The sequence below is a fragment of the Neodiprion pinetum genome, chromosome 1, assembly GCF_021155775.2.
Source record: "Neodiprion pinetum isolate iyNeoPine1 chromosome 1, iyNeoPine1.2, whole genome shotgun sequence".
NCBI classification, from domain to species: Eukaryota; Metazoa; Arthropoda; class Insecta; order Hymenoptera; family Diprionidae; genus Neodiprion; species Neodiprion pinetum.
Window position 1 is genome coordinate 35,641,973 of NC_060232.1, and position 26,161 is coordinate 35,668,133.

At 36.2% G+C, this 26,161-nt stretch overlaps 3 protein-coding genes across 12 annotated transcripts in view; 1 reads left to right on the forward strand and 2 right to left on the reverse strand.

The window, feature by feature from the left end:
- The window catches only part of ITP (ion transport peptide), a 42,639-nt gene extending 36,295 nt beyond the window's left edge, over nucleotides 1–6,344 (forward strand). For 3 of the 4 annotated variants that reach the window (XM_046626360.2, XM_069134985.1, XM_046626371.2), the window contains 3 exons: nucleotides 2,274–2,563; nucleotides 4,371–4,491; nucleotides 5,548–6,344. In XM_046626360.2, the coding sequence (XP_046482316.1) occupies nucleotides 2,274–2,563; nucleotides 4,371–4,491 (411 nt within the window). In that variant the 3' untranslated portion in view covers nucleotides 5,548–6,344. The remainder of the gene's footprint in view (nucleotides 1–2,273; nucleotides 2,564–4,370; nucleotides 4,492–5,547) is intronic. The other variant, XM_046626381.2, reaches the window with a different exon arrangement.
- The window catches only part of Prosalpha5 (proteasome alpha5 subunit), a 153,616-nt gene extending 143,072 nt beyond the window's left edge, over nucleotides 1–10,544 (reverse strand). For 3 of the 4 annotated variants that reach the window (XR_011176706.1, XM_069134540.1, XM_069134541.1), the window contains exon 1: nucleotides 10,363–10,544. The gene's annotated coding sequence lies outside the window, so the exon portion shown is untranslated. The remainder of the gene's footprint in view (nucleotides 1–10,362) is intronic. The other variant, XM_046626018.2, reaches the window with a different exon arrangement.
- Nucleotides 10,545–11,230: 686 nt separating this feature from the next.
- Nucleotides 11,231–26,061, reverse strand: LOC124218970 (klaroid protein). 4 transcript variants are annotated; one of them, XM_046625993.2, is made up of 15 exons: nucleotides 25,926–26,061; nucleotides 25,467–25,576; nucleotides 24,001–24,198; nucleotides 22,850–23,218; nucleotides 21,146–21,380; nucleotides 20,867–21,021; nucleotides 20,478–20,758; nucleotides 20,053–20,238; nucleotides 16,057–16,373; nucleotides 15,862–15,945; nucleotides 15,433–15,781; nucleotides 15,056–15,259; nucleotides 14,684–14,970; nucleotides 14,505–14,597; nucleotides 11,231–14,376 (listed from the first exon to the last, which is right to left on the reverse strand). In XM_046625993.2, the coding sequence occupies exons 3-15, from the start codon at nucleotides 24,192–24,194 to the stop codon at nucleotides 14,266–14,268; spliced, it is 2,865 nt and encodes a 954-aa protein (XP_046481949.1). In that variant the 5' UTR covers nucleotides 24,195–24,198; nucleotides 25,467–25,576; nucleotides 25,926–26,061; the 3' UTR covers nucleotides 11,231–14,265. The 4 variants fall into 4 exon arrangements, with proteins under 4 accessions (XP_046481949.1, XP_046481941.1, XP_046481933.1 ...); XM_046625985.2 differs by lacking the exon at nucleotides 25,467–25,576 and having other exon boundaries at nucleotides 25,926–26,058; XM_046625977.2 differs by lacking the exons at nucleotides 25,467–25,576; nucleotides 25,926–26,061 and adding an exon at nucleotides 24,561–24,613.
- Between the last annotated feature and the right edge of the window lie 100 nt (nucleotides 26,062–26,161).

The following is a 26,161-nucleotide window of genomic DNA, read 5'->3' on the forward strand; positions in this document are numbered from 1 at the left end:
AACGACACGCGATCACTGCACATGTCACAGGGTGAAAAACGCACGCGAAGATACCGTTGGTCGACTGTTGGAGTAAATCGCGATCACGGTTGACCGTGATAGGTTGAAGAAAAACGGTCGTTGTTCGGTTCTTTTGGGTTTTGGCGACTATTGGAGTAACGCGATCCAAGCTGGAATTGAAGAAAATTCGACCCTCGATGTCCCGTGACTTTCTTGCCATACGTCGGTTAAAAATCGAGCAATCGTAAGACGGTCCATCTGACGGTTAACGATCGCGACCACTCGAGGCAAATTATCGCCGCGAGCCAATTACGACAAACCGGCCAGGTCGATAGCTGGTGCAAAAATTCTGAGAACTGCCCCGTCTAAAAATAAAATCCCACCCGGGAGCAGCGATTATGTCCCGAAAAAAGGAACGAGCCAAGGGAACGCGGGAACGTCGCGGGGTCTGGTTAATGAAGTTGTCGGTTGAGAACGTTTACAGTTGGGGGTGGGGCTTGGGTGAGGGGAGAAACGGGGACGAGGAAGGAGGGACCACCTGCGTGTGGTCCATTCACAGGATCCAGGACTGGTTAAGAGTTGCTTTACATCTCCTACATCTTGTCCCCTTTCCTACGCGGTGCCGTGCGGCGGTCTGGCGAGGCTGTTATAATCCGGAGTTGTCTTTGAGCGATGAGAAATGAGAGAGGTGGTTTCAGTTCCTATCTAGAAAACCGTTCGAAAGTCTTCGACTCGGTCCCATTAAAAACGGTGGGCCTTTCTTCATCGGCAAGCGGTTGCATCGGAGCAGCACGAGGTTTCTGCATTATAGACGAGCTCGAGAAGGTATCCGTGAGAGGACCGGGAGAGGCGGCAGAAGTTCCTGGAATATTGAATGGACAGTGAGGAAACCGGACGCGGTCTGGACTCACGAAACCTGCAGGGTAGAACGAAAGCAAGATTCATTGATAAAACACCGGGCGACGCCGGTAAATCTTCGCTTAACGAGGAACACCGATGCGGCGAGAAATACTACGGGTCCCAGCAGCCATATTGGTTCCCTTGACTTTTAACACCCAAAAGCCACGTGGACGATAGAAACCGACGCACGTCGAGCTGATGCGAGAAAAATCTCGGTGCTGCTTCATCGATGCGCCGTCCTTGGATACGGATTAACTCCAGCCTCTTGACGCCGTTCCGTTACCTTCATCTTCGTAGAAATTGACTTCCCGAGGTCATAAGCAACGCTGGTGCATCCTGATTTATTGTCCAAACGTACCGGAAGTCGCGACCGCTGAATCGTTGAGGCACAACCGCGGCTTAACGGACCGTGACGAGGCTCTTTGGGAAAGGGGGGGCGAATTAATTTTGACCCGTGAAAAGAACGAATCCATCCCTGCAGCCTAACAAGGATCTCGAGAAGAACTCCACCCTGGAGCGAGGTTCGCTCACTTGGCGGAGGAGCTGAGACCTCTCACAGCATCTCACGATCAGCTAACTTCACTGAGCTCGGTGGCCGCACTTTCATCTCAACGCCGGTCCAATTATCTTTCGTGCTCCGCTGACCATCCCACAAGATCACCAACCATCAGCTAACACAACTTGACCGCACAACTATAAGTGCACCTCGCGTACAGTCTTCGGTAGCATTTCCGTCGTCGGTCGGTTCATCGGTCCATTATACTCCACATGGTCTTAGACGGCGAGATAAGCAAAATTATACAACGACATAAAATCAAAGTGGGCAAAGGTTAACGAGGCTTTCGTCAAGTCCGGGAACGACGGTGGTTCGGTTAAGCCGCAAGATCCAGATGCTGCTGGAAGCGAATCTTTCTTTGGTCAGAATGCACTTCACTTCACTCGGTTCTCTTAACTGCTCGAGTAAACTTTCTTTTTGCAACCAGTTTCGATTTTTTCCACGACGCAAACGCACCACTGGCAACGGTGCGGACCGCGGGCACCTGACGTCACGCATTTTTATTATCCTCGAGCAAAAACCCGAGGCTGGTTCATCGGGATACAACCTGCAGATTTATTGCATGTCGTCGTACTCGCTGCCACGTTAATTGAAAACATTTCAAGATCCAACGATCTGGTAGGGCTAATAATATCCCCGCCGTACTGGGTGGATCCATTACGCTCTAGATTGGTCACCAAGATCCATCCACGCCTTACACCGCATCGGCGAATGGTTCAATCCTCTTTTCCGGTGTCATTGTTTGTGCGTCTTCACGCTTCCCACGTAGTTTTCCAACCGATGCATTGCTAATAAATCTTGACGCTTCCTGTTGCAGATGCATCATCAGCAAAGGCGATCATCCTCCTCCTGCAGCGCTCAGGGATCAAGCTTCACGAGGTCCCTGCCCGGTAGAACGCTGGCGATAGCAGCGGCCGTATTTCTTTTGTCCTCGAGTCTGGGTCTGGCCGACGCCGGAGTCCTAATGGGACACCCGTTAGGCAAAAGGTCATTCCTGGACATTCACTGCAAGGGAGTCTACGACAGAAGCCTCTTCGCGCGCCTTGACCGCATCTGCGAGGACTGCTACAATCTGTTCCGTGAGCCCCAGCTGCATTCGCTCTGCAGGTACAACACCCGTTCCTCGATGACAACGTCTCACCCGCTATACACGATGCATCCTGCATCCACGTGGCGCGACGCCGGACCAACCAAATTTATCCAAACCATTTTCCACCATCGATAGTAAAATCGTCAAAATTCCACCGAGACGCGAAAGCCACAACAAAGTCCATGGTGGCTGGCTGGCTGGCTGGCGTATCGCGAGAGGGCGTTGAGTCTGATCGTAATTTGTTGCAAAAGCGACGTCGGCACGCGTATCGAAACGAATGAGATTTCTCTTCTATTTATAACTTACGAGCGAATGCCAACCAGCATCCTATATAGTAGAACGCGTACACCCGTGTGTACACACCATTACTCACTCGTTTGATGTTTATTGCATGGCATGAACCGCGCTCCGCGATCGTGGGTACCTACGGAGACTACTCGGCGGCACTATAATATAATCGTTCATGCACTCGCGAGTGCGCCGCATCGTCGTAGAAACTCCGGTACACCAACCTAGGTACATGTTAAATGCACAATGCGCGAAGATTTGTACCTCGGTCGTATCCGCACGTAGCTTTTGCTAACCCGCGATGTGGGATAATCATTCCGACCATCCTCAGTCTCGTCCTCATAGTTTTCTCACGGCCTTGCTACGATCGGTTTCCATTTTTCGGTGGGCTTGGCAGAGGATATTGTATTTAACCTATGACCTTTGACCGTGACATGTTTTAAAAAGAGAACCAAACGTGCCGCCGCTGGCACGTGACCTAGGTGATGCGATTGAAACGTGTCAGATGTTCCCGGTTCGATCCGGTAACAACTCGATGCTTTCATTGTTCGGAGAATTGGAGTATAAATGGTTGCTCCAGTGTCACCTTGCGACTCGAATCTCTCACGAGACGCATTAAAGTCTCAGCGCGTTTCGAACGGATTTGCCTGTTCCGGATGGAGCTCGGTAATATCATGGCGGGAATTAGGTAGATGTTGAAAGTGTGTAAATTTACATTAAGATATTATTGATTCGAATTATTAAATCAACGTAACGCCATCCGGATGTTGTTTTCAGACTCTTCAGCGTTCAATTTTCTCATCAATCACTAAGTACGCGCGGTCTGTATCATTCGACCGTAGTTTAATCTGAGGGCCAAACTTCGTCACTCTGTACTCAGCATATTCCTCTTACTTCCAGTTTTGGGTATAGAAATAACACGCGTTCGGATTAGTCAGAGGTTACGATTCGTCTACGTAACTTGCCGCATGGATTAAACTGGGTCAAATCGAGGCTGAAAAGATGTTTTTTCGATCGAGAAACACCCGTACCTATATCTCTGAAAATTTTCAACTGCCATGGATAAATTCCGCGATTTTACAGAAGCTTTACAGTCTGAAACAGCCGCCGAAGAAACGATCATGCAAGCGACTTGGTTACATTATGTTTAATAACGTAGTTGGTCAGAGGCGGAGTTATGCAACGAGTGAGCATTGATTACAATAACGATATTGGTTGGACATAGTAAGCCTGGAGGTGCAGCTGAAACTGCAACTCTAGTTTTCATACACTCGCCTAGTATCGGTGGAAATGGTCCGAGTATTCCAAGTGCAGGGCAACCGCAATCGCAGACGCGATGGGGGGGTGGGGGGGAAGGATGTGGTGTTCTGTGTATACTGCGGCAGAGCTGGAAACGGCTATTTTAAGAATGTCACGAGATTTTTACACGCCTACTATACAACAAGAATAATGAGCGAAAGAAAAAAAAAGAACAAAAAAAAAATAAATAAATAAAAAATAAAAACAACAAACCACATTCTTCTTAACCATTTACAGCAAGAACTGTTTCACGTCCGACTACTTCAAGGGATGCCTCGACGTTCTACTTCTTCAAGACGAGATGGAAGAAATACAAACTTGGATCAAACAACTCCACGGCGCTGACCCCGGGGTTTAGGTAGCTTTTTATTTTGAGTTTATGATTTGTCCCTTTAATCTTATTTCTATATGTTCTGATTTTTCATTTTTTTTTTTCTTTTTCACCGGTTGTTTCTCTGGTATTTAATTTTTATCGCTTCGTTCTAATATTATTTATTATTACTAATACACTTATCGTGATTAACAATTATTCTTTCCTGTCGAGATTTTTGCTTCAAGCTAACGGAAATCTATAAAGCTCTCTTTGCCGCAATTATTACACCCAAATATTATATAATTCTATAATAAAATTGTATGTTAATTACTCTTCGCTGAACGTTGCAATACAATACACCACATCGCGGCCTTTCAAAAAGAAAAAGCTTAGGTAATTTGATATTCAAAATCTTCAAATATACAAATGACAATTATAGTCCAATGCTTATTCATCGCTCGTATTTTTTTTTTTTTGTATTCTTCCACGACTGACAATAATTTTTAATTTTGAACTTATTTGAAATTTTTAATCCGTCGATTTTCGTCGCTGCAAATCATTTTTGATACGACGCTATTTTTTGCATTTTCCTTATCGACGTTCGCAGGCAACGTCACGTTCTCTTTTTACCGTTTCATTTTTTGGAGAAATTTTATCAGCCACTGCACGAGTTTTTGCACACCTTACAGGATACGTCGTTTTCAGAACCGAATTTTTAACCTACGGCAGCTGTTGTTTTTTTTGAGGCACTGCACAACAACTAACACCGATATTTTTCCACGACACATACCAAATTGCGCAATAATGTATTTTTGATGCACAATAATTTTACAAGCTTCCGTCTCACGATCGTAAAAGAGATCTGCAGTAAATTCATACCACATATATTTATACATACGTATAAATATATAATTGATATCTATGTATGGTCGTAAAGTAAACGTTTATATCGTAAGCGACTAGTTAACGAAGCTGCAAATTTCACTTTTTGACACGACGCGTCCACGTGTGACGAAAGCTCGGTATTTTTGAAAGGCGTACCGCCGATAAACGTGCGTAAAATTTCGCAATTTTCAACCCGTTATTCGTGTGTTTTTATAGACAAGACTGCTTCAGCACACAATACTTCACGAGCTGTATCCAGGTGCTGCTGCTTGAAGACGAAAAAGACAAGTTCCAGGAGATGGTCGAGTACCTGGGACGCAAGAAGTAAGGTCAAAGGTAAAGGAAGCTTGCCGTACGTAGAGGGAGGCAACGCGTCGTCGTGCACACATGCAGTATAACATCGTATTTTGAAAATAATCGCGGCGGCGTGAACGCGGCCTTAATTCCGCGAGTGCTGTGCCGCTCGACGTACCAGCCTACCTACCACCTACTTACAAACCGAAATTTTAGCAAAAATTATACAATATTATTATACACATACCCTATATACTGTCTTTTCAACACCTCGCTTATTGTTAGCCGAATATCAAAATATATACATATACATATATATATATTTGTCTAATTCATGTTCCGTTTTTATACATTGATATTTTCATTTCATGTTTCGCTTTTCTCTTCGAAAAGATTCAATCGTTTCCACACGTCAATTTTCACCACCAATCTGAACCTATTTATTTTAATGTTGGTGTTTTTTTTTTTTTTTATTTGTTTTTTACCCCTTCTTTTATGGTATAAAACGTGTGATGCTACGGAAATAATTATTTTGCCGAAAAAATCTGCACTAAAAGTGATCTTCTGGAAGGATAAAAAAAAAAAAGCAAATAATTATGAAAATAGTAAAAATTATCTAAACAGTAAGCGAATGAAATTTTTCACGAATGTAATATCAAAAATCAAATGAACACCGCAAAATGGGGTAGCGAATCGAGGGTTGCATAAAATTCATCGCCTGATGATTCGCAAACAATATAAAATACCTTATATCGACTGCACATCAACAAAAGCAGTGATAAAATATTCATTCGCCGAACAGGGTATTGAGATAGGAATTAGGAATATTTCATTACTTGTTTTATATCTCCAGATAGATGAATAAACCTGCAGGTAGCTACAATTTGTTTTTAATCTAATTTCTTTTTCTACGACGTTAGTCATTGGCATGTTTGAGTGAAAAATAGAGAGCAGTTAATAGGGATGCATTACGATCAAGACTTCACATGATCAATTCAACACGGAAAAATTGAAGAAAAACACAAGGCAAGCAGTAAATGTAACTTATACAGGAGAAAACAATTTAAAACAAAAAAATTTACAACCCGACGACTACTGAATTACCCGATACGGAAATGAAACTATAATATAGGTATAGCGCGAGACCCATAATAGGTTTCACACGAATTCTAGTCCACAGATATCTACGCGATATATAGTATATTATTATTATTATTAATATTATTATTATTACTACTACTAATATTATTATGCTATTAATAATCACGTCATCATTGCGATTATTTTCATAATTTGATCAAATATTAAAACGATATATTATAAATAAGATACATTATGTTGTGTTTATATCACGTAACTATAATGGTTAATATATAAATGAAATTGACGCATACTAATACGGAATTTATAGCCTGTATGTGACATACGGTAAAAAAAATCAGAATAACATTGGCATATTTTGCGGTGGCGATACACGTGTTCAGCTAACCCGGTCAAAAATCTAGGTCCGATACGTTGACAGAAACACAGAGAAAAAATTTGAAAAAAAATTTGAAAACAGTTGAGGTGAAAAAAAAGGTACATACCGTTTGAGAATATTTACTGAGTAGCATCACGAGTTGAATTATGGTTAATTTTTTGTTTAAGTGTATACTAGCATTGTGTAATATTTATTTATTTTTTCACCCTTAATAAAGAGAAACAAAAAAATTACTGATTAAAGTATTAGGTGAATGCATATTATATACGGTATGTATAGATATTTATGGGCGCGTGTGTGACGGATGTGTTCGTGTGTGTTTGCATCATGTATGTGTGTGTATATGTATATACTGATATTATGCGAAGAAAATTTTATTCTACCGCGAATTAGAAGTGCATGTATATTAATTATAACTGGGAAAAGGATTCTATAAATTGCAAAATTTTCACAAGTTATCATATTATTCTGCTAGAATATATTTCACCGAATCTGAAAATACTTGTCTTCCAATGCAATAGAGGAGAAAGATTTTTCTAAATCTCTGTTTTTATTATAAAATTGTTGGCTGGATTTAAATTTCTTGTAAAGTATCCATCTTCTTGTTCTATGCTTGCACACATTCGCAAATTGAATCTTTTACTTCGCACCGTGTAATATCATTAGGCATTAGTATCATTTCAACAGTTGGAAATCCGCGTAATTTTAAAAAGACGTACAGTACACACGACATGAGTCAGCCAATCTTAAACCATAATATTCGTAATAGAAACATTCACAGCGAAAGAGATCTGAATCATTCCAACGTCAGTATTGATAATCCGTATTCTTATTAGTTGTAGTTTGAATGTATGTTGGACAGAATTTCAAGAATATACTTTGGATGTGCTTTGCAGAAAATGAGTGTATATTTTTAAAATGATGTTCAAATTCATTTCCTACAAGTAATACACGTATGCAATTGTATACCTACTAGTAAAAATAATTGCAACCTATACATTGCCAATCGGTGTGCTCATACGTAACTATACGTGTGAATACCATTATCGATCATTTTGACATGTATTCTTCAACGAAAATAATTCCATGCAACCACTTGACCCCACAATTATCTACCAGTGCGTTAAGATCGTTTAAGCAAACTTATTTAGCCCGGATAAATTTATTTATTATTAATATCATTATTATTATTTTAAACAAACAAATCGAGCCAACAACTTTACTATACGACGTACGAATATTATTAAACACACGATTGTATTACTTTTCTTTATAAATATATAATAATATAATTTACTTATTAAGCATCATACGCTGATCGTTTTGTTAGTTCGTGAATAAGTATAATGCACTATAGGTAGACTAATATTCACGCGTAGCTTTTATTTATTTATAAACATGTACGTAGTTTATTTTTACATCATTTTATTTTTTTATTTTTTTTTTCCTATTTTTTTTCACGACGGTTAATTTATACTGCATTGATATAATATAGTAATGGTTATTATATTTCGTTTATTATATATGTATAGACATTGTATTGAATATATCGAGTGAAATGAACGAGAGAAAAAATTAAATTCATAAAATAAAATAACTATTCGACGAAGGAAAAATTATTATTATTTATGTACGATATATGAATATATCTTACCCATTATATGTGTGTATGTCTTATAACAATTATGGTATAAACATATACACATACTTGTTTAAACGAATAAACGAGCGAATCAAGTAACTAGATTTCGTAAGTTTTTTATGTGCCTGACCGACCTTGTCCAATTTATTTTACCTGAACTTATTTATTATTACTCTGTAGTATGTATTGAAAAGTTACACTATGGGCATGAAAATGAATTTTTCATTTTTTATGGGTCTGATTAGAGTCGCATTAGAAATACAGACTAATTTAAGTAAATCGTAATACATTAAAATCTCTGACCTACAGCAACAAAATACATTTGAATGCACTACGCTTATAAACATGAATCTGATAAAAAAAAAAAAAAAACCAACAGATCCGTTAGATGTAAGTGAGTGCGGTAATCAATTGCAGAGTTCAAAAGTCAAATCAAATCATTAACATTAAGCGCTTAAATATGACTCAATGTCTTACAACGCAAAGCAATTAATGAAGGGGGGGAAAAAACAAAAAGCAAAGCAACCCCGCAAAGTAAGATACGATAAATCGTAATACATGAATTGTCAACGACCTGCTTTATCCAGTTGAGAGGTATTTATAGTCATGCTTTATCAACCAAGTAAAATGTCACTTGTTCTGTAAATTATAAAACGAAAGCCGCGATTAAGGCAATATTCTACATGCATTGCCGAATTTAAGTACCCGAAAAAGTATTTAAATTATGCAACAATTAATGCTAGAATATCTATTGGTGTAATTCAATTACCATTGATGCAAATGTAAATAAAAATATTTTTTTTGTCTCCTTATTCGGCGTTAAATGTGAAATCACGCTATCCACGGCATTTTGATAATAGCCACAATCAGTGACATTTTACTCGATCGGTAAGGACTGACTATGGCATCCTCTTAATACGAACAATTTTAAGAAGTACACATTTTCATATTGCTTCGCGTACAAAAGTGTGGGTATCGAGGTGAATTTTTTTTTCCTTTTCCGATTCTATTTTTGCATCATTGTCGAATCAGAGCAACGTCCTGCTGTACCGGCGTATTATTTGAATCTTAGCGTATCTAATAAACATTCGCAACGATGGAAATTAACGGAGCGAACGGAAAACAGCATGACCGCAGTCGACCTCGTGACCTTTCGCACAAGACAACAACACCCATCATTTCGCAATAAGCGACGTGCACAGTCTCGTTACACAATGCATTAAATTATCGCAATTATCGACTATTTCAAAACCATAGAGTTACACCAATTTCTGTAATTCGGGGTTCAGTCGTTGAGAGAAAATACCTTTAATTTTTTCTCGACACAGCAAAATAACCGTGTGTCAATTTCGACCATCAGAAATTAATTCCGTTCGTAGTTTGATTATACAAAGTGTCGATCGGTTGTTCAAGAATTTTTATGTCAATAAAAATTAGAAAGTGGCGGCTACTATTTGCGAACCGTAAACGAAGCACGTGACGACGATGACGATGATTGAAACTATGAAACCCATCTGTCGAGTAAGAGAGAAACTAATGTGACGCCATGCCCCCGACAGATTACCGAGCAAAACAAAAATGAATTGCATTATATTAAACGAAAAAAGCCGCTTACCTCTGAAATTACGACGTCGGGTGCTGCGCTGGTACCTGATAAACAAACTGAAAACTTGACACCTCAAATCACTTTGCCCGAGCGTATTTATTTCGATAAGTAACAAACCGCGCTGCGCGACGACGTTCAACTCGTAGAGTCTGAAAACGTGAACACACTGCGAGGACGCGTGCGCACGACTCGAAATACCTAAACTGCTGATTCTGCAAACATGCAAAAACCGGCTTATCTGTACGTCATACGCGTTGCGACACCGAGCAAAGTCAAAACAACAGATCAGAATTACTGCGACAATGTCAAGTTAGCGTCGTATCACGTAACGATTGTTTATTATCTCGAACCCAAGGGCGAAATCAAGGGCATGAAATTTCTCGCAACGCCTAATCGCGCCAAGTACTATGAACGTGATACTTTCACGTAGAACTAGTTGCTAAAGACCAGGAGATGAGAAACATTTTTAATCTCGTTTATAGTTATTCTTAAAACCGACTATAGATGACCACGTGTTTATGACTGAAACGTCCAGTCGGATACTAGTCACTTTTTTTTTTCGTCACGACGGATACTTGAAAAATAAATGAAAATCGCAAACCAACAACGACCAGTTCTTATTAGATTAAATAGCATTTTTTGCGTAATCAAGATCGGAGTAAGCGGTAAAAGTTCTCTCTTATACTCTTTATTCACAAAATTAAAATCTTTTACGTGAATAATTATAGTAATGTTATTTTTAAAACATTAGATACTAATGAAAATCACTAATGTTATTACAAAAGTTCAGGAGTTTGTATCGAACAATTGAGTACTAACTTCTAACTAATTGAAAAAAGAACCTCAAATATTGCTAATTTTGATACATATGTATCGCTAGTTTGAACTCCGGATTTTACTTCGATAGCCGATATCATCTTTTGTCTTACAATTTCAAAGTTGTGAAGTATGTACATTCGATACTTATTTTAATGTTATGCAAATACGTTTTCTTGACACCGTGTGTCTAAGTGAAGTTGTTTGTTACTAATATAATATATAATGTATAATGCCATGTGCACAAGATTTATGTGATATAATATATATATATATATATACGAATGATAAAATGTTATTTCTCATAGAGAATATAATACATTATTAAATATAATTCTATTTTATATAAATTTCATATGTATACTTTCACTCAATTTATATGTGCTGGTGCTAAAAGTGCACGTATAAAAAAAAAAAAAAAACAATCCAAATTCCACATGTACATCATACAGCTTTTGCATAAAATAATGTTCGAACAGAATTCAATTACAGTTTATAAAAAAGTATCTGCTTGTAATAGTCTTTTATTTGTTTTGTAATATTTTTCTTATTATTTGTACTGTTTTAAGTATTATGATTTTTAATGTTAGCTGGCGTTGAAAATAAATTATTCTACACTCTTAACTTTGGGTAACTTTAGAAATCAGTAACTATCACTAGTATATTTTTAGCTACACTATGCGTACAAAAATTTTGAAAAGGCATATTGTTTTGATTCAAGACAGCTTGTTTTTGGGGTCGATATTTCCAGCGTGGTCGTTACTCGTCAGACATTAAGAACTGCGTTTTCATTAAAATGTACAAAAATATAGTGTCAAGCTAATTCTTCTATCATGTTTGCATTCAAAAATAAAGATAAAATTCGTAAAATGTATAAAAAGTTTCATTTGATTCATTGTAGCTTCACGCTTAATAAATAGATCTGTTATATCCTTATACATACACATAGCAAACAAAGTGCTTTGTGATTCTAAAATTAATATATATATCCTATTTGTTATTCAATAAAACATTTCATGATCTAACTTCAACGTCACGCCATATTCGATTTGCATGGTATTTCATATTCAATACTTCTGTCCTTAGTTCACTGCACTCATCATCAAAGATTAAAGAAGGGACGTAGTCGATTTCGGTGTTGCATATATCTCGAATGAATCAAGTCCACGTACCTCAAACGGAAAAAAGGCATAACAGACCCATTCTACATGCAATTCTGAACAAAACCACTACAACACATTTTCATTTAACGTAAAAATAAACAAATAACATGATTTCTACGACATGCCATTTCTTTATTTTCGCGTGAAATGAAAATGTGTTGGAACGATTTTGTTCAGAATTCCATGTCGATTGAAGCTGTTATCGCTGTAGCGATGGCCACTAAGCTAAAAGTAATTGATGCATCGATTCGAACACGACTCGATTATTTCGTATTTTTTTGAAACAATGCATATGAAACCAAAATTCCGTAAATTTCAGTATGTGTTCTTAATAGCGGAAAAGTTTGTTGATAATTTATAGTTTTATTAAAAATATTTTTCAATTTCAGGTGAAAATGTTCATTTATCTTTCACTTATTATATCAAATAGGTACTTAGTCGGTAAAAAAAATGATAATAATTGATACTGTAATCACATAAATTGATATTGTATTGCATCGTTCATGGGAGTCAAAAAATAAAAACCAATTGCGAGGAAAAAATTATCGATTATACTCGATTAATCGATTATTTTTGGTCATTCTTAGCTTAGTCATGCCCTTAGCTTAGTTATGTCGTTTTTGGGTTTGAGATACGAGGACTTGGATAATTCAAGATGTATATGACATCTAAATCCACTAGGACACCCCCTTAAGTAAGATAGTTTTAATCGAATGCTAATATTTCGAAACTATTAAGAATGGTTCTTAACCTAATTTTTGGCCCTTAAAATTACATACTTATCAGTTTACAGACTATGCTTTATCATGTGATTATTTCCTCACATTTAAAGATATTTCAAACAATTGCGCGTGTGAAATAATTAGAATCAGCACGAAAAAAAGGGAAAAAAAAACGAATAATTATGCGATACCAAGTTTTATGCAAGTATTTAAATAACGCGGTATACTAATTTTAATTCTAGCAAGCACTACTTATGACTAGGATCTTAAATAGTTAATAAATCAGAGTACCCTATTCGAATCATAAATATCCGTAATCCAAATTAAAAATATACAAATCTGTGTAAATATTGAGTCGTTTCTAAATAGATGCTCTTTAAATTTGCCATCTTAGAAATGAATTAATAGTATGCCTCTTTTATTGTCATTTCGTAACCATGATGTGTCAAGTCTATTTATTCGAATGATTCAGGAGTCATTTAAGAAAAATGTGAGGTGAAACAAAAACATTGATAACGACTCAACAGTAGAGAATAAAAATTACTCGAAAATTGAATTGCAAGTTATGTCTTATAGTCAAGACATTTGTATCCTTTCTTACTGTTTTTTCTTTGTCTCACGTTATCTGCAAGCATGTTACAAATTCGCCAGACATAGCCGCCTTGGTAACAGAATGTTTCATAAAATTCCACGTTCCTATTGTACTCAGAAATTTATCATAATAAACGATCCTACATGTATGAAATTGCTCGAAAAATTATTGCTTTCATTTTTGTAAAACTATGACCATAGTACCGCACATTGATGATACTGATGATGAACGAATACGACTACAAAACATTAGATAAATTGATGTCACGATTGGTTAAAATAACTAAACTAATTCGAACAGGCAGCGTGTATTATTTGTTGTAGCAGATTTCCATCACGTTTCTTTAACAAGTAATTTGTTTGTACACAGGCCTGCATTACAATCATATGAATTCAATGTGGCTGTCAAATATCATAATAATTACAATGTATTCATAGAATTGTATGCTTTTCAACAATACCAACCTGGCCAAATGCTGACCATGCCATCAAAGATCACAATGTATCAGCCCGGTTGTATGACGAAAAACATATAAGGCCAACTGTATATTCATATTATATTACAAAAGCACTCACGCAATTCCAGGTAGTTATGCATTATTTATATCGTTTTAAAATAATTATGCAGGTATGCCATGCACCCTGAATCTGTAGAGACTGGTGTAATGTATCTGTCCATGATTACTGTGAATTCTCAATTCCACAATTTCGTAAGACTTGTTTAGTGTAGTCTGCGGAAAAAAAATTGAGTTAATAACAAATATCAGGAATTGCCTTACTATTTAATTTTCTATGAATTAATTGTTTCGTGCTGTAACCTGACTCACAAATTCATCGGAAGTTAATGTTAGCAACTTACCTGAACAGGAAAATACTGTAAACTTTCGTCGGAATCCTTGAACTCGTAATCACCGAATTGTACCGGTTCCTTGTCACTCTCATTGTTGTATCCCTAAACCCAAGTATAAAAATAAATTGATACAAATAGGCTGTATTGAAAAGCAATCTCTGCATTAGTTTGTGAAATCTAGAACCCACCCAAACGTTGAACTTTCGTGGAGCGCTTCTCATGTCACTATTTGGAAGAATAGATCTCGGTGCATGTTCTATGGTGAAACCTGTCACGTTTATCATGGTTCGCAATTTAATAAGCAAATATCCCGGGAAATCTTGGAATACCCAACACTTTCCAGGCTGTATAGGATCTCCTTGTATAACGGTTTGCGGATTTGTGTTTTGGTAAAATAATATGTATCCATAAATTGTGTACGCCCTTGTGTCCAAATTGTATTTCTGGGTGCACCGTGTGCTGAGGATCTGCCCTCCTAAAAATGTTACATTGCAAGTATTTTAAGGTGAATGAGAATTGCAATGGTGAACAATTTAACGCAATCTCGGTAGATTACTCACCAGCTGATTCCAGGGCATAATCTACTCTTCCAGTTTTATCAGCATCATAGATTTTCAAAGCATTTGTCACAATTTTACGAACATCCCTTTCCGTTAAACCTCCATTACTATCACCCTCGTCACCACCGCCATCATTACGTATTAAGTATCTCGTATTTATTTTGTTGGTAATTTCGGACATTACTTTGTCAGCCAGGTCTTGAACTAAAAAAAGAAAGTAAATAAGAAAATAGTCCTAAGGAAGTATGATGAAATATGAACGACGGAAATGGACGTAAGCTGTATTTAAAACAAATAGAATAAGTAAATAAAAGAAAAATAGTATAATTAGTTTCTCTAATCCGACTTTTTATAGAAAATGGTCATTTTGCACTCACCGTCTCGTGTGTTAATTTCGAGAGTTGAATTGATGCTGGCTATTCTTGCTTCTAAATCATTTTTAGCAATAAATAGGTTCTTTATGGTGTTGGCAAGATCTTCTTTCGACAGTTTTACTGTTCCACCTTCATTTTCGGTACCAAAATATCCAGCTAAAATATTGCTAACATGCTTCTCGACTTCGATTTCAGGCACTACGGCTGCTTTATCGCAGCATGATTTTAACTCTGATTGTAATTCACGCAATGAATGTAGTTCAATTTTAATAGCATTTATATCGTTTGCACTAGATGCGAGTAGCAGTTGTTCCTTCTCTTCCAGTTTTTTCTCTATAGCAGCTAACTTTTCCTGGAATGGAAATGGGATATAATGTGAAATGGCGTAACTGTAACGGAAAATTCCCAAACTTAAGATTGGCTAAAACTTACTTCATATTCTTTTCTTAAGTCTACATAGCTGCCGATCTGAGATACAATGACATCTTGGTCTTGTTTGATGTTGGTCAAAGCATCCTGCAAGCAACACAATTGTTCAATTGAAATGATTGTAAAATCAAGCCGTGCAGCAGAAAAATGAGATATTTAATGAACTTAAACTTGACTTAATTTGAAAATTTAACTCACATTGACTCTTTCAACCAGTAGTGAAATAATAGAATCCAATTCTCTTTCTTTCTCTTTATCAAATCCTAGACTACTGGCAACGGGTGAAACCACAATTTTTTCATTCCACCCATAATTTTGTGAATCGCTTAATTTCAAAGAGTCAGCAGAAGGTGATATTTTCACTGGTGTCACGATTGCTTGATTTCTAGAACCATCTGTGATTTGATTGCTGCTTGACATAGAATAAAATATCGATGATAAAATTGACATCGGGTAAGTGACCAGTGGCAGCGCGGAGCTTAAGTTTGAAAAACTGTATGACAATAGCCATAGACCTGTAACAATGGAATTGAAATGAATATCAATTATTTTGAATATGATTGATCAAATGTGCGATAGATGTTTGCAGTCTATTGATAACATGGTACAGTAGCAGATTCATGAAATTCAATAAAACATCTTAAAGTGTAATGTGTCATAAACCGTTGCATCCTTCCTAAGTTACCGTATTGGGATCATCGAGATGAACGAATTCGGTAAGTGGCGTTATAGTTTGTAACATGACATTTTTTTTTTTATTTTAGAGCCAATACGGTAACCGAGAGAAGGATAGACAAAGGAACTCACCATTTAGATGCCATCCGTCGATCGAAAATTCATTTCCCGACTTTTGATTGCATCAATTGATATAATAACATTTGAAATATTCCGATGTCCTTCAAGTCCAAACCCTTAGAGATCGTCCGCAATGATATTACCCTTTCTCTATCCTTCTCCCACAAGTGATTAGCATTAAATAAAAAAATAAATATGCCATTCGTATACATAATAGTTTAATTTTTTCTAATCATCATTACCATACACGACCAGACAGTAAAATACATGAGAAAGTAACATGCTAAATTCACTATCTGGGCTTTGATAAACTTTGACAAAATTTGGAAATCAATTCCTGCTAGAACCTTTCCTTACAGTTTGTTGAAAAATTCCGACGGTATCCTAGAAAGGAGATACACTTACCATTTAAAAAATAATTCAGAAAGTGTTGTAAACTTCAAACCAATTCGTGCCGTATTGAAAATACTTTTATTGGTTCAAACACTGATACATGTTAATATGGATTTTTATAGAAAAAAATGTATGTAAACACCTGGGGTCAGTCCAAGGTTCATGTGTATTGTAAAAACGTATAAATCCTACACGAAATCAGTATTGTACTGCATATTAATGTCATGCATAATTATGTATGTATTGTACCTCACAGTACGACAACATATGACATTTTACCACAATCTACAACTACCGATAAAGTAAAAAATAACTAACAACGGTGGGTTTGTCAGAAGAAATTTGTACCATTTATCAACTATTCCATTTAAGTAATTCAATCGAAATATATCAGACATTTTAAATGCTGGCAAGCCACTTGTAAATTGTACATTTCTCATTTGTCAGTAAATATGATTGTTGATATTTTAAAAATTGAGCACGATTCCAGAATCCATTTCAATTAATCTATAGAGAAAGTTCAAGTTCCCTCAAAACTCAATTTCATTGGAGAATTACAAATACCAACTGCGTGTTAGTTAGTTATTGTGTTATATCTACAAAGATTGTAGAAATTTATTTTATCGCAGTTTGAAAACTGTTTTTCCTTAAAGATAGTTAATTTTCAACCCATAATTATACGATTGACCATGATATTAAAAATAAAATGTAAATATACATACTGTATATAGAATTAATTCAAAAACCAAATAATATGTGCACGCAAAGAAAAGTAATGCCATAATACTCGTGTGTGTTTGTTAGTTAACGCATGCGTGTTATTAAAGTAATAAAAATGCAGCGAATATTAATGATAAAAAAAATGTTAGCAACAACTTGAAATTGAGATACGAATAATATTAGATTAAGTATTTTTGTTCAACTACAAACTTTAAGTTTTCAGTTTCTTTTTCCTTTTTTTCTTGTCATATCATATTGTTAGTACGAACAAATGTTAAGTCAACGCATAAAACCATAACCTAATTATTATGAAAAAAAAAAACCGTTCGCGAATTGTGATTAGCACTGTTTTTTGAAAAATTGATAAATTTGCTTATAAAAATTACGATGAAATGTCCCGTAGAAAAATTGGTACTGAAATGTTACGTAAGAAGTGTATTCAATTCACTTCAGTCAAAATAAATTAAAAATAGATTCAAGATACGTTATAAAGCGTTTCAAATTAAATTACAACTTACGTATGTATGTACGTAAGTGTATAAAGGGTGACTTATCACAGCAAACATTCAACCAAGGGCTAGATTTTTTAAGAAAAAAAAATTCGGGATTATGTTCGCTTGACAGAAACCCGAAGCAATAATAATCTTCTAGATAAGGCCTACGAAGACAATTCGCCGACTGTTCAATATTCACTTACAGTGTTCTTGTTATCTGGAACACTTGTAATTTCGGAAACCAATGTTCTCATTTTTTCAAGGGAAATCTAACCTTTCGCTAAATGGAAACACTTATGAATCAATCCGTATATGAAGTGATTATATGAATAAGTTATCTCACAAATTATTTGTGTGGAATTCGAAATAAATTTTTGAACATAAATATTTTTCTCTGTATATACCTCTAATAATATACTTTAATCTTTATTCATCTTTCATAAATATATTAATCAATATATTATTTTTTTTTCCATAACGGTTGTTTTACTCTGATTTATAGCATAATTATTAAATAATAGAATAAAACGAAATGAAATGAACAATCAATCCTCAATTTACCAATACCCAAATACAGATATTGCTAATGTTTGATCATTAAAAATGGCTACTGGACATTTGCAAATATTACTAAGTGACGATTTGGTTGACATCATATCTTTTATGGGTGATACACAAACGCCAGATTTGTTAGTCCTTACTTAAAAATAAATTATATTGCTGGATAGTGAAACACCAAATGAATGCTGTAAGAGTCTACGTACCTATCGGTGACTAACTAGTGCAAATGTTAGTACGTTATTATCATTATATCGTGCACATTAATTAAGAAGATAACTAAGAAAAAAAAGGTTGCTCACTCGGGAGTTGTCAAAAACGAAAATAGAGATCTTCAACTTGTTTCTCATCTTGACATTACTTATAACACCAATCAAAGAACTAGATAACTTCAATCGATACAAGAATCAAAATGCACTGATAAGAACATTAGGAGAGTATTCAAAATATGTGAAAATCCTGCCTTACTATCAGACAAGCAAATTAGATGGTTATAAAAGTCAAATTATCATCATCCCCGTCAGATAAATAGTCAATTGCAAAAGTTACCAAGAAGGGCCCTGAAAAAGCCGCAGTGCTCAGGACTTTGCTCTTTTTTCTTAACCCTAAACCTGAGTTAGAACAAGGGAAAGACAATATGATATGGAAAATTTGATTGTGTGAAATTATGACCAGGTAATGTTCCAGCCAATGTTAGGCATGGCAGGCAATGAAATGTCTGGGGTAGGTAGCGAAAAGTTCTGTAGACCTTTGAGATATTTGACAAATAAGTCGTAGTCTACAAATGTCACGTTGGTTATATCATTAATGTAATAGTAAGTGGTATCGACAATGTTTGACTGAACATTGTACAGGGGTTCCAGATAGGGAAAGGTATATTTGTGCATGATGTAAGCTCCTGAAACATAAAATCGGCGAATGCTATATATAGCCAACGACCATAGACCTCTTTCGAAACCGCTCTAAATTACTACCCTGTCGCATTATTTCTCATTATGAGATTCGCGATATTACCGGAAGATTTAATCAGAGATCACTAAACAGTTACCTGTTTTGGTAATTAAAACATAAATAAAACAAGTGTATCAAGTTGTCAAGAAATGTTCCAAGAAGTCAAAATGAATAGAACAGTTGTGCAGTCATTTTCAACTGCATTTATCTGACTATCACTTTCATATGGGAACATATTTCGCACGTAAATTATTTCCTACAGTAACAATGAAACGTCACTCACCACCCAGAAGAAGTAGCGGTAGTAGTATAATCCAGAATAGTTTTCTACGACGATCCGGAATCCTCTGTGTTACTGGGGCGGTGCGATTCAGAAGCCATGTATCCAGGAATAAAAAGTGCACGCATAACGAATACAAATTTTGTAACACGCTATCAATTGAACGCCACGCTTTGGTCCATCTCGATTCTAGAATGACATAACAGTATTATTGAGTTCATATGAACACGTGCCAGACACAATAACACATTCGCTACACGTAATAGAAATTCTTTCTGCCTCTGATAAACTGAAAATTACTGCCCTCACACGGAAAACTTTTGTGTTTTTATAGAAGTTAACTTTTTTTCATCAAAATATTATATCAGCGATAATCAAACAGTTGATAACATAATGAAATATCTTGGAAAATCGTTCGTAAAACTTACCACTTTGCTGTCTGTAACTGTAAGAGGGTGAGTACAACCTTCGGTTTTCACCAAGCCCAACGTAATTCTTAAGACTGGTGTAGCTTGTAAGCATAAAAGTAATAACGCTGGTGTAGATTTTCATAAATATATTCAACTCCTTTTGTTGCCGTTCCATGTATAATCTTCTGTGTCCATCAACTGAAGATATGGTATCATCTATATCTACATCAGAATCAGCATGTAAGAGAGGTTCGTATCTGCGTGACACCGGTGACGATGCAAAAGAGTCATCCCAGTATCTGAAATAAAATAATATCATGCATACAAATGGTGGCTATAAGTATGATGCAATAACGTGTGATTATCGAAGAGCATTGATCTCAGCATTAATATTTTATCAAACATACCTATCGCGTAAACCGAGTACCGGCTTTGTCTCTCCAGAATTGGAGTAAATCACTTCCCTGCGACTACTGTACTGCTCTACATGCGTAGTTTTGTACAGCTTGGCTCTAGCTATGGAATCCGATTGCCGAGTACGCAAGAACAGATCATCTGCAGACTTTTGAAGAGAAGAAAAGTGATACACTACAGCTTGCAATCGACCCTGACATGCTTGAATTGAACTTGATCGATACATATTCGAATATTTTGTTTGAAGAATACTTTATGCAATTTTTACTTACCGACAATTCCTTGCCAACACTTTCTCTGCTAACTTGGCTCATTGTGTCTCCTAGTAACTGGGTTGACGATTGGCTGAGATTTTGTTGACTCGTTGATGGTATACTACCATGAGTGCTGCTTGTGTCGGAGTGAATTGACCGACGCGACATGTTAGGCATGGCCATAACGCCTGGGGCAATTTCGTATCGGAATTGCGATTTTTGGGAATAGGTGTAATCAGTTTTTGGGAATACACTGGAATTGAAAAAAATCTTGTCAATTAATGAAACAGATTTTGACTACTGTACTTCACCATGAAGCTTCCTTTTTTTTCACAAACGTAGTTTACACAAATTGAAAACCTTGAAAAGATCATAAAATAAATAGAAAAAATGTTCAGTTAATACATGTGAAGCTATACGATTAGGTCATAGTCAGGTTGAATTTACACGTGAAACAACCTAGTAGTAAAAGTGATGCAATATTTTGTAACCTTGAGAATCCATGTGTAAAAGTCTGGATGGAGTTACACAATATTAAAATTAGCATGATATATAATTCTGAATAAGTAAATAGAAACTCAGATTAACAATAAATAATGATCTCACGTTGAGACCTTGACCATTTATATGTAATCTCTTTTTATTCTTCTCTTTTCAACATTCTGTACCAGTGAACAAAACATTGTATTATGTATTACTATTCTGTTACCTGTGCACCTTCAGGCTCTGGATCAAGTAGCACAGTAACCAAGGTGATGGTACCAAGTTACGAGATACATAACACTACATTTAAGTGATTCTTTACTACTATTCAAGACTTAGTTTTTATTGGTCAACAATTTCAGCTAAATTGTGAAATTTTTGATGATGAGCTTCGAAAATCGATCGATGCAATAACATGCTTCTGAAAAATCCCACTGACTTGGTATTCAAATGTCAACTTAAAGGCCGAATTAAGGGAACTATTATGACAACATGTGGGACTCATGGGATTAAGATGGAATGGTATGTGTCGGTGTGTATAGCAGGTACTCTCACAGTGTCGATGTGCTAGTTCAAAAATAACACATGCCTCTACTACAGAACGTGAATATAAATTTTCAAAAGCTTATAAAACCAAATTAAACATAAATTTTGCCAAACAAATGTAATTTTAATGTGCTCGAGATGAGAGATTCCTTCATACTTTTTCAAACATAACATAGAAGGATCACTAAATATAACTAGCATAATCATAAAGTTGATTCTTTCACAGTACACAAGGATTAGGTATTTATCATAAAACCTTGACAAAATAAGTTTCGATTCGTTCAGTAAGAAATAGGGAAGTAAACAGAAATAAATTGATATAAAAATCGATGAGTAGTTAAAGTTTAGAAATGCCAAAAGAAAGGGGTTTCGATAAATAAAGCTATTGAACCCTCGCACCGCGGTACCTTCTCTAAACACTTTAATTTCATGCTTCCTTTTTTTCCCTACGACTGTACTGTGGGTGTGCCTCGAATGCATAAACATACGATTTCCTGCAGCTACCAAACTGAATGGTACAATGCACATATTTACTCTAACAGGTCGCCCGTGAAGAAGTATAATTAGAAGTAGGGTTCGACCACACCCAGATTGATTTACATCAATTACTGCTTGTTAATTTCTTGATTTTTAACTCATTGATATGCAGAACATAGTCACAGTAAATACAAAACTTTGAGAGAGTACACTTACTTCCACCAATCCCCAGCTTGTTTGTAGATTTCATAAGCTGAACCAGGTCTACTTGGAGGGTCTTCTCTCTCCTCTCTATCTTCTTGATCGCCTTCTTCGGAAGAATAATCACTGGTGAATATTCGCCTTGGCGTCAAACTCTGTCTTTCCCTTTCTGCTTTGGAGTTGTTTCTGTTTTCATTCGTCTCGCTTTGTCCATTTGAGAATATCTGTCTCTTAGCTTTTTGACGCTCTGAACGACGCTCGACTTTCTTTACGCTCAGCGATGGCTTCGTCGTTTGATTTTGTTGATTCTGGTTCTCAACTTCCTCCTTCTGTTCTGTTATAGTCTCCATACTTTTCTCAGGAGATTTACCAATACTGCCAGGTCTGTATCAAGTTCACAAAAAGTTTATTATCCATTTGCTGAGGTCTTGTTTCTACGTTAAAACTTTATGCATTACACAATTCAAAAACTTGTGTAGGTCGTGCGAGAAGCAAATTTCTAATGTAAAATTAATGCCTACAGAGTAATTAAATTCAAACCAATGCTTGTTAATGAAAACGTATGTTAATAATTGACCACGATGGTAATCTGGAGTAACTTTGATAAAAGTCCTTATCACAAGAGTAGAGAGTATAAAATCTTGCATTACCGCAAAGACACAAACGACTTAACAAAGTCAGGAAAGTAATATGCATATATATTTTAATGCAGAGAAACGGCGCAAATATTATATAAAATAATTGGAATGGTTGGCAAATAATATAATAAATTTAAAACCAAGGTAGAAAGGAATTATTATTAGTTATTCATCGAGGTTAACAGCTTGCAATCTTACACAATTCAAGAACCCAGGATCTGAATGACTGCCAAAATGTCCACGTAGATAGGCGTTCGGATCGTAATTTTAATTTTAGTTAGCTGACAATTATTTACTCGTCGCTAGATATACTAGAGATAACCTTTGCCGAATCCTGATTACATTTTGTAACTGCAATGCCTTGACTGACACGAGGCAAATAATTTTGTTAATACTTCAATCTTTCTTTACAGCCCGTTATATTTTCTTGCGTTGTTGTTTACATAGTATTATGAACTTTGAATATGACTTCTGAAAGCCGAAACTTTAATAGAAAGGTAAAGATAACTTCATTTTATAGCAACTCACAATGATCTAGACCCTGATCGACGGCTGCTGGTCACTTCCCCTGGTGTATGAGACCTCTCCCGGCTACGGCTTCGCAAATCATAATGATGTTCAGGTAATTCGATGTCATTTAAACTACGGTTCAAAACCTGAGGTGTCTGCGATCGGGACCGACTCCTACTACGGAGTTCGTAGTGATGTTGCTCACCTTCCATTTTTCTTAAATATTTAATGGAGATATGTTGAGTTCGTATCGCGATAATATAAAAATGATGAAAATATGTGAGACTCTATAAAAATGTTCCTGAGTACTCCATTCAAAATCAGATACATTTTGGAGCAATTTGTGCTGACTAAAATTCAGTTGTGTTAATTTTGTAATGAGAATATGTTAGTTACTTGAGTTATACTAGCTTCACAGATCCTATTTTGAAAAATTAAAATCTTTAAACGCAATCCTGAAACAGTGTTTTCTATGATAGATGATACCCTAAAGTTTGGCCGACTTCATTGACACAGAATACTATTATGCCACTATTGTACCCTAGTAACGATATCATTAATAAGATAAGTAAATTTACCTAGTTCTCGGCATTGTTTATTCAAGATTGATAACGATAGTTCCCATTGAATTTTTGAGGAATTAATGGAACGTAAGCAAGAGAACCAGAGACGGTGCCATACGTGCCCAAACTAATTGTACGTAAGACCCTAAGATCTACAGGCTCAAAGAGAATTCTGATCCTCTTTAGGGTTTTTCCTTAGTCTGTGCTTGAAATGTGGTGTAAAAATAGCTGCCTCCCCAAAGGGTCCCTCCAAGCCCAGCCTCCGCATTGACTCTGAATTTTTTAGACCTATAATAAGGATGTCCTACCACATGCTAAGAGTGTCTGACTCTAAGGTCCGCTTCTCTTTTACGTAATGATTTCTATTACTGGCTTCTCTAGGAGCGTTAGGGTTTTGCTTGCTTCTCACGAGTTTCTTGGCTACAAAAATTACGTTCAGAACTTTCAATAACATGGCAATTATGCACGACCCTTCGTTTCCCCATTGTTATCTCTATCGCGGTGAAAGGCGATAAATAATAATTACTACTACTTTATTAGCTATCAATAATTAAGTTATTTCACTTCTCGAGTTATTATTAGATCATAAGAAGCATAAAAATACAAAATAATACTGAACACCCCAGAGGGATATTAAACAAGCTCGCTTCACCGGCTTAGCAATTGATACTCACATACCCCTTCGTATATGTATTGATAAAGCATGCATGCAAAATTCTCATTTTCTCATTCATGTCTCCAGCCATGCTAAGTGGGTTTGATGAAATTTCTAAGTGACACCAGATAACATTATAAAGCACTGTACTTTGGTTCTGCCACTTAGTCATCAACTGGGTATTTGTTTATGAGGAAAACAAAAATACCGCTCAGACTTAGAATTAAGGTCTAGTAAAGGTTGCAACAATTAGGCATAAAAAATACCTGTGTGAAATCGAAATGACCGACAATGTTGTCAATCAAGAAGAATTTTATTTCATTGCTACTGTTCAATTTTTCAAATCTTTTTTTTCTCATTTAGACGGTGATAATACCTACAACGAATAAAACTTCATGCATTCATTTATTTTCTTTTTCAGTAGACGCAGTAAATTTTCGTGGTATTCGAAAAAATCTCAGACATAACATAAACGTAAGAAATTACAACACGCTCGGAGTGAAAGGTGTGGAACGGTCTCGGAAATATTAAGGATATTTCTTATACTCCGAGGAAGTAGGTACGGTAGGCAGATGCGTAAGACATGACTGCATTCAAACGAAGGGGAAGAATAGCGTGTACATATACGTATGCAGCGACGAACAACAGCAGCTGCCCGCCACCCGTATTACTACTACGAGTTCCACGTAAATCGACTACAGAATATCTAAAAATAGAAAACTTACCAAGCTTACCCCGAAGTGCAGAAGAGTCGCGGTGTCGCTGGTATTACGGGTACATAAAACACCGTATTATCGCGTGTACTTCACAGAAAAAATGTTCACATAAATTAAACTTAAATAACACGAGTACATAAGCTACAGTATGTACAGAATAACGAACACATCTAATCTCATTAGTTTACTTCATAGGTAGAAAAATACTGGTCAGCTATCAAACAACCGCCACTAGATGTACGATT

Excerpts from the sequence above, each read along its gene's own strand:
- LOC124218970 (XM_046625977.2), bottom strand. Across the intron at positions 23,219-24,000 it reads CGATCAGGGTCTAGATCATT|ACCTGGCAGTATTGGTAAAT; the intron begins GTGAGTTGCTAT and ends AACTTGATACAG. Across the intron at positions 15,782-15,861 it reads ACTTAAGAAAAGAATATGAA|GAAAAGTTAGCTGCTATAGA; the intron begins GTAAGTTTTAGC and ends TTTCCATTCCAG.